Below are 10,582 nucleotides of genomic sequence, written 5' to 3'. Positions count from 1 at the left end.
ACTGTTTAAGGGTACAGCCTGCCTGTGATTCAGCAGGTATGAGCTGTCTACCATTAGAAGCATGAAACAAAGTTAATAAATGTGGAAATACACCTGGAGTACCGGCTGGTGAGAGGCAGCGTCGTTCCACCAAGTGATGGTCATGAAATGTAGTGTTCGGTTTCATAAGAAATGTTTTGTGCGTGTTTGGGGTGGGGTGGGCAGCAGGGGAGAAACAGCTACTCCGTCCTTCACCATCTGTTCTCTTCTACCCAGGGAGCGCATGGAGTTACTGGAAGAAGCCAGGAAGATGGAAATGGCAAAGTTCCGCTACATCCTTCCTGTTTATGGCATCTGTAAAGAGCCAGTTGGCTTGGTCATGGAATACATGGAAACGGGGTCTCTGGAAAAGCTCTTGGCTTCCGAACCTCTGCCCTGGGAATTGCGCTTCCGCATCATCCACGAGACAGCTGTGGGGATGAATTTCCTGCACTGCATGTCCCCTCCGCTCCTCCACCTGGACCTCAAGCCTGCAAACATCCTGCTTGATGCCCACTACCATGTCAAGGTACGCAGTGGGTACTCTGTGCCAGGGACTCACCTCTGGATATTCTTGCGCGGCTCCTGCCAAACCCGGAGGTCTGAGAGAAACCAGCAGCATTCCTTTTGAATTAGGAAAATGGCCACCAACCCAACCCCTCCAGTCCTCCAGCTTGCCTACCTGATTTTTGCATCACTTTGATACATAAAAAGAGTTCGAGTTAGGGAGCTTGTGAAAACTCTCCTGAAATTTTAGAAGGGCGCTAGGGTAGAGAACTCTGGAGACCTGATGGGTCCTGCTATAAATTTTTCTTGCGGCAGGGTCGAGAAGCGGGTGAGAACAGGGAGGGAAAAGCAGTGTGAACCTCTGAATCACCTATGCCACTTCCACCGCTCCCAGTGGTAACCTTGTTTTGTCTAGTTCCTTGTGGCTTTGTATGTTCCATTAAATACCCAAATCTCGTTTACAGCTGGAGTCCAGAGAAGCCTTCCCAGAGGAAACTCATTTTCTTCTTTCATTTGCTCAGAGCATATACCATGAAGAAGTATTTCTGTCCTGACTGCTTATGCATACCAGAGGTCACTTAAGGGAATATTTGTCCCTGTTATCAGCACAAAATTCTTTTCATTATACATTTCCAGAGTAAGCTAGCAAACCTGCTGGCCTTCTCTGTTGGAGGTTTTGTTTTGACAGCTGAACTAAGGAGGTTGTACTTGCTTTCTGATCCTTCCTTTTGGAAAGGAAAGAGACTGAAATACATATTTTTCCCGATGTGGGGTTTGTTTGTTTTTTTTTTTTAAATCAGTGGCCAAACTCTTAACCTTGTAACTGCAGGATTGATCAGGCTGGCTAGCTGATAAAATTCAGGTCAAGTAGTCAAATATTTTTATCAGTGCCATCATCCATCTGCTCCCTGTTTTCCTGTCTCCCTCAAGCTGGCTGAATGGTTTTGGTCTTGCTGTATCATTCTAAAAATGAAGTTTTCATTACATGAAAATATCTCTCTTGATGTCATGAGAGGGTTGGAGCCCTAAGAGGTGTGTGCCTCTAATGAAATCACAGATGTGCCAGTCTCCACTTTTTTTCTATGCCTCTTAATGGTTTACTTCTTAGAAGGATTTTCTTGCTGTGGTAAGAGGCATCTACAGGTGGTCTATTGTATTACGATGAGAGTATCAGGATCTGAAGTGTTGAAAGATATTCTCACACATCGGCGCTGAGAGGCCTTAGCTAAGTATTTATTTACCTGAAGTTTGTGCTTGCTTGCATAACTTCTTAAATTCCTAACTCTTGACTCATCCATGAGCCAAGATCTAAAGGCTGTGTTTTTCTCACCGTTCAGGAGGTTGAAATACTGCCTGATATTCTACCTGCTGTACAGCCTATATCTGGATGGTGATGTAACACAAGGGGGCAAAGTGTGAAAAAAAAAAAAAAAAAAAAAAAAAAAAAAAAAAAAAAAAAAGTTTCTGGTGAGGTCATTGCTGACATCCCTAAACTCTTGCTGCTTCCTCTGTATGTGAAGCTCATTAAGGTCTTTAGAACCTTTCCATTAAGTTCAGAAAAGAATGGCCTAAACCAAACCTTCTTGCAGCCAGCAGTCTTTTACGTCTGCAGGAGTCTTGGAAACGCCTCCAAGCAGCAAATCAGACAGAGGAGCCTATGTGCAAAATAAGAGATATGAGATGTACGTATTCGGAGGCACCTTCACTTTAAAAATGTGGCCCCAAACCTTCCTTTTGTGTGATGTGAAACTTGTAATTAAATTTCAGACCCTGCAGCTTGACTTAATATGCATTTTCTTGCTGAAAGGCTGATGGACCTGATGAGTGAAGTGTTTTTACTTCTTACACGTTGATTTAGCAGGTGACCTGTCCCTAATAGAATCTTAAGGTGAGTGAAGAGATGTTGCAGACTGCCAAAGAAGAGTTTAGTGGTGGAAAGGACTGCTTTTATAAACTGCTTGCCCTTGAGCCAGGAAACAGACAGTCTTCCAGTGGAGCACCTGAGAAATGCCTCTGTGCCGTGTTGCTAGTTAAATGGAAACACGCCCTTCTCTTAGGAGCACAGTGCTTGCTGTAAAAACCCCGAGTGAGGGTGATGACTAACACAGGAGTGTGGTACAGAACTTATCATCAAGTGGGTGCCTCCGTATCATAAAGCTGTCTCCTGTGGATTACATAAGTGCGTGCTGGATTTTATTCTGGAGAGGATAATGAAGAGGATGGCTTTAGCATGAGCACTGTGCAGGGGTAGAGACAGATTTTAACTTTTTTCAAAGACGCGTTGGGGGATTCCTTGGTGATTTTAAATATACATATATAATGTGTACAACACAAGGTAAGGCTTCGCTGTTTCTCGGAGGATGGATGCATGCGTGAATGCCTCCTCCCCTGTGAGTGGCAGTGGAGCTCAGCGCTGACAGGAGCCTCAGCTGGGAGCTCCCTTCCCTACCACGTCCTGCTCCATCTTGGTTGCCTTAAGCAGTGCAGTTTCCTTGGGAGGATTATTCCATACGCAGGCAGCTTTCCCTTGCCCTGATCAGATTACTTTTTTTTCCTTTGTGTCTTAAGGACCTGTTACTTCTGTTTGTACCAGCAAGGTTCTCCCTGCCCAGTGTTCCACATATGCAGCCTTCCAACACTTACAGGCTGTCTAACACCTAGTTTTTGCTTAACTGGACTACATCTTAGGAGCTTGTACTTCAGCTCTCGTGCCCTCCATGCACATTCTGCGTGTCTCCCCTGAGCTCCCTGTGATGTGGCAGTCACTGGTGCTGGGGAAGCAATGCCGCGTTCCAGTGCTGCCCTCGTGGGCTGTGAGTTTGCTTGTTCCCTGCTCCCCTGTGATCTCTCTCCAGGGCCCTCAGTCGAATACACACACCCGTACACCCCCCCCGCAGTAATCTCGTACCCTAACTTGTTGCCAGCTACCATGCCCGCGTGTGCTCTCTATTGCTCTTTCCCAGGTTTCTTACCTTCACTGTCTCATGGCTGAGAGTGTTACTTTTTGTTCAGGTATTTCAAATGAAGTCAACCGGCATCTTAATACTTGTAGGCAAGGGCATTATTAGTAAGATCTTGTTTCTCTTACTATCCAGCGTGTTCTTTGCAGCTCCTCAGCTTGTCATTTATCTATTTTTATATACACACACACACACATATACATGCACATGCTCATGTATGTATGTGTGGGTGTACACAGACAGAAAGGCAAATCCCACCAGTTATTTTTCATCTCTCAGATTTTATTTTTAAAGAAAGAACTCTAAGTGGGATGAGCTGGTCTCAACTGTGCACTGCTTTAAGCTCAATGTAGTTGCTTTTATATTTCTCCCCCCAGGGCCCTGGTTTAAACCAGTGTGAAGAGTGAAGTTTGCTGCTGTGCTGCGCTAAAGGTCTTACTAGACGTGGATATGTTGCCTGTGTGGTCCTCGCCTTTCTTTGCCTCTGCTGAAGAAGTGGCTGCAAAATTTCTGAGTGTGGAGTTAGAAGAACCCTAGTCAGACAGCAGATTTGTTTATCAGAAAGCTTCTTAATGTAGGTTGTTGACTGTAGGTCAAAGCAATGCCCAGAGGCCAGGCTGGTAAAGAGCAGTTGTCTCTTTATTAGACTAGCTGATCTAGTTAACAAGACCACTTTTTTTTTTCTTGAATCAGCTGCAAGTTCTTTCCTGTTATTAGAAATGAGAAAAGGCCCTGTTGCTTTTGGTGTCCCTTCTCTCTCTTCCCCGCACCTCCTGATCCAAGGTTTCTACGCAGGGCTGCTGTGACGTGGCTCTTCCATCCCAACCAGTGAAGCTGGTGCTCACCCTGATCAGTTCTCTAACTGATCTGACTGTGGTGGCACGGCGGCGGGAAGACCACCATCCTTGTTGTGGGAATGCAGTCATGTTCGACCATGCCTTTGGTTTCTGCTCCTTCCAAAGAGACCGTGACAAACATCACACCTGAAAAACATTTGGAGGAGTTAAGTTTTCAGGGCAGGTTGGAAAAGGATGGAAATAGAGTCTTTTCCAGAAAGACTTCTTCAAGCTAACTGAAATAAAGATGTTTGAAGTGCAGATGCTGGTTGTATCTACACTTGGAATTAATTTTTATTCCTAATTTTCAGTAGTCCGCATCTGTGACTCGTGTGTAAGTCTCTTAACATTTCTGATATTTCTTAAAAAACAAAATTGAAACAACTAGCCTTTCTCCCCTACCCCCAGGAAAACGAGCAAACAAGGCTGACACGCTGCCCTCCTGCCCCCTCAGACAGCCAGAAACCCCACAGACAAACGTGGTGGCATTCTCAATATCCAAGTTCACAAAGACTTTGGACAGAAGCAAATACTGGATATGCCAGCAGTGATTAAAAATTAATCTGATGGCTTTATTTCCTATTTGATGACGAAAACCTTTTGGTAAACTCTGTCGCAGAGTCCGTTGCAGTGGATTCTTGAGTCTTATTTGCAGAAAAATTACGTCAGAAGCGAAGTGCACAGTTCAGGGTGGCCTGTCAGGATTCGTCAGTGAAAGCACTTTCTGAGCTCTAATTTTGTTACTGCGAGCTAGATCCTGCAGCGTTTGGGAATAGCTGACTTTAGGAACCATTGTACTTATGTGAGCAGATCTACTAGTTCTAAAACAAAACCAAAACAAACAAAACCCTAAAAAGCAAGTGAGTGGTGTTTTTTGGTTTTGTTTGGGGTGTTTTTTATTTTTTTTTTTTTTTTTTTTTTTTTTTTTTTTTTTTTTTTTTTTTTTTTTTTTTTTTTGCAAACTGGAATGGAAACATCCACAAATGACAAAGCTGAGAGAAGCAGAGAAGGGCCTGTGCGCACAGTGTGCTCTCGGGAAGCGTGGCTGGGAAGCAGGTCGGAGAGTACGTAGAGCTCCTTTCCCCAGCCGCTGCTCACGTGTTTGTTCTCATGCAGACCGAGCGAGCTGTCTGAACATGAACAATCACACTGTCTGCGTGGGCTTTGGCCAATGTTTTTTCTCTTCTTCCTACCTCTTCACCGCGTTTTGCATGAAGCAGGCTGTCGCCTCCGTGTCTCCTCTTAACTCTGCTGATATTAGGCATGCTTTTGAAGCATGGTGGGATCCACCTGAAATCACTGATGTGAGGAGTGAGATTACGGGTTCTGTCGGATTGTGGGGCAGGGCAGATCCCAGGGTGGGATGCAAGGGCTAGCGGGGATGTACAGGAAGAGTGGGGAGGGGCACTCCCCTTTCACTATCTTCACCAGCCTGGTGTTGCAGAACTAGGTACCTGGCAAGCAAGTTAAAGGCAAAATAGGTAAGTTAAATGGCTGTGTCTTCCACCCACTGCACGGTTCCCACTGATGTTTAAAGAAACTGCATGACTAACATACCATGCAGCTTGAAAAATTCACCCTAAAGGAACTAATAAAAGCCACAAAAGCTGTCTGCAAAATCTTACTATTTTGTTGCAGCCTCTAAGATAAGAATTATTCCATTTCCAGTGCTTTCTGCAGAATTCGGTATGATTGAAGCTCAACTCTACAGATGAATTTCCTGTTGTTTGATGTAAAAGCTAGTCCTTCACAGTAGGTAGGGGCAGGTTCACAAAGTCAAGCTCTTGCTAGCCTGGGAGGAGGGCATACCACGTACCCTAGCTTTTTCTTGGTTTGTAGGCTGAGACTGTTCTGTAGACAGACCATTTCGATCTAACGTACTTAGCCTCCCGTCGTAGCCCCTAGCCTAGATTCATGCAGCATAGCTGGTGGCTCTTAACGCAGGAGTGTCATTGTGCTGTCTGTATTTAATCTTTATTTCTTAACTTACACAGAAGGAAACCCGGTATTGTTTAGACAAAGAGGAAAGGTTATTACTTTAATTATGCCTGCATCACATACGGATTTATTGAGGTGTATACAAGCCTCTGCCTCACATTAATCAAAGGATAGCAGCACTTCACCGAGTCGGATCTGTTCAGACTTGCAGCACTTGGTTCGCCTATTAGCCTGTCACGGGCTTGTGTGATGTTGGGGTTGTGCTTTTGTTCTCCTGTGGAGCACTAAGTGCCCCAAACACATGCAGCACTTCCTGAGGCGGCCGATTCGGCTCTTCCCAGGGTACGCTGGCTTGAGAACCTGGGTTTCTTGACTACTTACTGCCTTCCTAGACTCCAGTGCTTGGCTTGCTGAGGTGGCCAGTAATTCTCCGAGAACGTAGCCTTACAAGCATGAAAAGCTATGCTACTAGTTGACTTTTTTTCCCTCCCCCACCTCTTTTTTTCTTCTCAAGTTCTCCCCACATTACCCTACAGATTTAAGATACAGATGGACAACAGCTGGGATATACCTGTGTGGTAGGGTGCAGGACTTCTACAGCTCCTCAGAATGCCTCTGTTGAGCTCTCTGTCCCTGGAAGTTGTTCTTCCCGATGCAGTGTGGGTTGCTTTGTTTGTTTTACGGCAAAGGGAGATACCTAGCATTTGAAGAACGATGTCTGTGTTTCTCCAAGAGGCTGAAGCTGGCAGCAGTCTTCTCCCTTTCCAGTAATGGGTGCACGTTACAGCTTGCTTTGTGGTATCTTTAGACAGAAACTTCTGAAAGTGTAAAGTTGGAGCCTATTTACCAAAAAAAAAAAAAAAAGCCTCTTTTAAATTATGCTTGTTGTTTGAGGGAGAACTTTTCAAAGGAGAAGCTGTGAAGATCAAAAGGGGAATGAGTCATGGAAAAACCTGAGTATTTATTAGAAAAAAGAATGTCTAAGTCAGGGGCAAGGGAGGAAGGGCAGGGAGAATCTTGTGTAACATGGAAAGAAAAATTAGTGGGCTGAGCGGTCCAAAAAGTCTTGCCTTTTCTTGAAATTTCTACTTAGCATAATAGACTTTTTTGACCAGTGGGAAATAAGCAAGGAATTTCCTTTGTCTTACTTATCTGTTTGTTCAGTGCTCGGTATGCCTCTGAGGGCAAGTGAATGCATATTTGTTTGACACTTCAAATTAAGGTGGAGGTGTGTTCTCCTTCTTGCAGACTTGCTGTCACTTGTTTTGACATTTCAGCTGTGTTCACTGCGTCACTGCACCAACTTGCCACATCTCCTAGTTGCCAGAAAGAATTCCCTGTGTGGGTTTTTGATGCGTGCGTGTTTTGGTTTGCTTTTTTTAACACTTGGTGCCTTTGGTGTTGGGCTTAGTCCTTGTTAGCATCGTCAGTGCAACAGCAGTATCTGAAAGAGCAATTCTCTTGCACGCCCTGGAGAGCTCATGGTCTGAAAAACAGGTGCTCAGAACGCCGAAGCATAGTGTACAGCACGAGGTTACACAGGGAAAAGGGGGCAGCGGGACCAATACTCACATTAAAGTAGTTTGCGCTAGATGAATCTGAGTAATTTTAAGTTACAATAAATTGTCGTGACTGTGGTTTGCTCTGTAACGGGCTAACGTGCTGCTGCTTGCAAAAAACTGCTTCCCTTTTTTTTTTTTTTGCTAAACCGTGGAGGAAAGCCTACCACAGCGTAATGCTTCCAGAGGCGTTTTCTTAGTGTAGTATTTCTGAATATTTCTATTTCTATTTGTTATATCTGTTCTTCTCTACAGAAAATTTTTATTTAACACCTCTGAAGTCTAACGGCAGCATGCGCTTCGCTTCCCCTCTTCCTCCTCCATTTTTTGCAGATTTCTGACTTCGGACTTGCAAAGTGCAATGGCTTGTCCCATTCCCATGACATCAGCATGGATGGCTTGTGTGGCACAATTGCGTACCTTCCTCCAGAGCGCATCAAAGAGAAAAACAGGTGTTTTGACACCAAGCACGATGTGTACAGGTCAGTTAACTGTGCAAACACTTAAAAGCACTTTAAGAAGTACTGTAAAAGGAGCCTTCTTTGTGGTTGTAAAACCTAACTGAGTGTGAAACCCCTGAACCTAGTGGGAACCTCATCTCGCGAAGGGTCGTGTTTGCTTTGCTTCTTGCGGAGTCTTTATAGGGCAGAGGACTTTTAACAAGCTGCAGCCGATCCTGGGCCTTGAGCATTATCATTCCAAGCAGCGCTTATTTATTAGTAACTGGCACGGGAGGCACTCTGCCCACCTTTAATTTACCCGTCAAAAGGTACATCCTGACCTACTTTGGGGTCTGTGACAAAATTCTTACTTATCTTCAGTGGACTTTGTCACTGGGTCTTTGGTGGTTCTTTCATGGCAAGGTTAATAGGAAAAGGAAATTACAGCTGTAGATTAAAGGAGATGTCACGTTCTAAATGGCATGTATTTCTTTAAAGTCATCTTGCAGGATAGAATTATTAAATAAAATCCACAGTAACGCTTTGCTGCTTTCTACTTTTGTCAGTGTTGGTGTGGAGTAGTTGGTAAATGTTACCGAGAACTCAGCAGCCTCCAGAAAGTCCTTATGTTCACTGCCTTGGGTTCCTCCCTGCAAAAACTAGATTTTCAAATCATGGATCTTGGTTGCATCTTGTTGTGTGTGTTCATTAGATGAATTAGATGCAGAAGAAAAGGACAAGGAAAAGGAACTTAGGAAAATAAATCACGGTTCTGAGAGTTTTTTGGGTTTTCTGTTTGGTTTTTTTTTTTTAAAGCTTTCATTAAAAAGATTTTTGTTTCATTTATTTGTAGTTTTGCCATCGTGGTTTGGGGAGTTCTTACGCAGAAGAAGCCTTTTGCAGGTAAGTTTGAGGTGTTGTTGGTTGTGTTGGAATTTTTTTCCTTTCTGCCGTTGAGAATCATGCTTCCTGCCCACACCAGCCCCAGATTACATGCATGTCCTGTAAATTCCTACAGTGTTGTTGCGCAGTAGACGCTTTAAAGATGTCACATTCTGAGTAAGTGCTCCGTTGTCCTGTGTTGTAAAAGCAGAACCCCCGCAGCCGCAGGGGGCCCTAGTCTGTGCCTTTTTGCTTCTGCTGGAGTTAGCTGTGTAGCTCCGGTCCGCGCGTGGTCTGGGCAGACTTCTGACGCGTCTGTGGCCAGTGAGGGACGGCGCAGAGCAAAGCCGACGGGCAGGAGCTGAGCTGTTTTCAGAAACTGCTTCTCCGTGGAGAGGTTCTGCAGTTTATTTGTGGATTGTGGGTACAGATTCATTTTAAAAAAAAAAAAGCTATCATCTGTGAGAATAAGCCTCGTTCCACCCCGTAGTAAATGTACCAATCAACAGGCAGCTATTTATTCTTCATGACTTTTCCTGTGTGTGTGACTAGCCTAGGTAGAGCAAACATGTTTGAACAGATTCGAGTCTACGACTGCTTTTTCTCCAAGTGAGAGATCCCAGTTAGCCCAGTGGCTGGCTGCGGAGTCAAGTGCCACTTTACCGCACTGCTTGATTTGGGTTATTCCTTCACCTTGATGGAAAGTTCAGATACCTGGTCTAAGTAAAAGCTGTGGTTCAGTTTTCTTACAGCAGATACGGAAATCTGAAGAGAAGTAGCAAAGAACTGTTGAGGTTTTTTCTTTGGTTTTATGTCTTCTATGGGTGAAAAAAGAACACAGTCACTCCCTGTCACTTGGTTTTAACCAATACGTGGAGAGTAGGTGTTACTGCATTGGTGAATAGATTGTGGGAGAATAAGACCAACTTCTTTTTCCCTGTTGATAAAAGAAAGCACTCCAAATCTAGAAAAAAATGCATGAAAACGGTTTCAGCCTAATACACTGTTAATGCTCTTAGACAAAGAAGAAACCGTTCTCTTTGCTGGGAGATCTTAATTTGTGTGCTTTTGCTTTACAGAGGAAAACAACATTTTACATATTATGGTAAAAGTAGTTAAAGGCCACCGCCCAGAGCTACCTGCTGTTTCCAAATCCAGACCTCATTCATGTAATAACTTGATCAAACTGATGCAAAAATGTTGGCAAGATGATCCTGGTGAAAGGCCAACCTTTCAAGGTAAGATTTCCTTGTAACTTGGCTGCTCATTTATTCTTCTGTGAGTCACGTTATTGCTCAAGACTCTTAATCCCTGGGCTAAATGCTCTGAACCTCTGTGACAGAATAAATAGAGCACATTGTATGGTAGAGACAATGATGGAGGCCACTTATTAATTTGTGGAGGAAGGGATTATCTGGGGACAAGTCTGACCACGATGGTGT

The 10,582-nt window shown here is 44.2% G+C and overlaps 1 protein-coding gene across 1 annotated transcript in view; it reads left to right on the top strand.

The window, feature by feature from the left end:
* Positions 1-255: 255 nt before the first annotated feature.
* RIPK4 (receptor-interacting serine-threonine kinase 4) overlaps positions 256-10,582 on the top strand; it is a gene marked incomplete at its 5' end in the record, with an annotated part of 14,302 nt that continues 3,975 nt past the window's right edge. Inside the window, 4 exons of the mRNA XM_010138090.1 lie at positions 256-547; positions 8,152-8,300; positions 9,112-9,161; positions 10,220-10,378. Of these exons, the coding sequence (XP_010136392.1) occupies positions 256-547; positions 8,152-8,300; positions 9,112-9,161; positions 10,220-10,378 (650 nt within the window). The remainder of the gene's footprint in view (positions 548-8,151; positions 8,301-9,111; positions 9,162-10,219; positions 10,379-10,582) is intronic.

The sequence above is a fragment of the Buceros rhinoceros genome, unplaced genomic scaffold, assembly GCF_000710305.1.
Source record: "Buceros rhinoceros silvestris isolate BGI_N320 unplaced genomic scaffold, ASM71030v1 scaffold18636, whole genome shotgun sequence".
NCBI lineage: Eukaryota > Metazoa > Chordata > Aves > Bucerotiformes > Bucerotidae > Buceros > Buceros rhinoceros.
The sequence above is the reverse complement of the archived record's forward strand: the minus strand, read 5'-3'. Positions and strand labels throughout refer to the sequence as shown.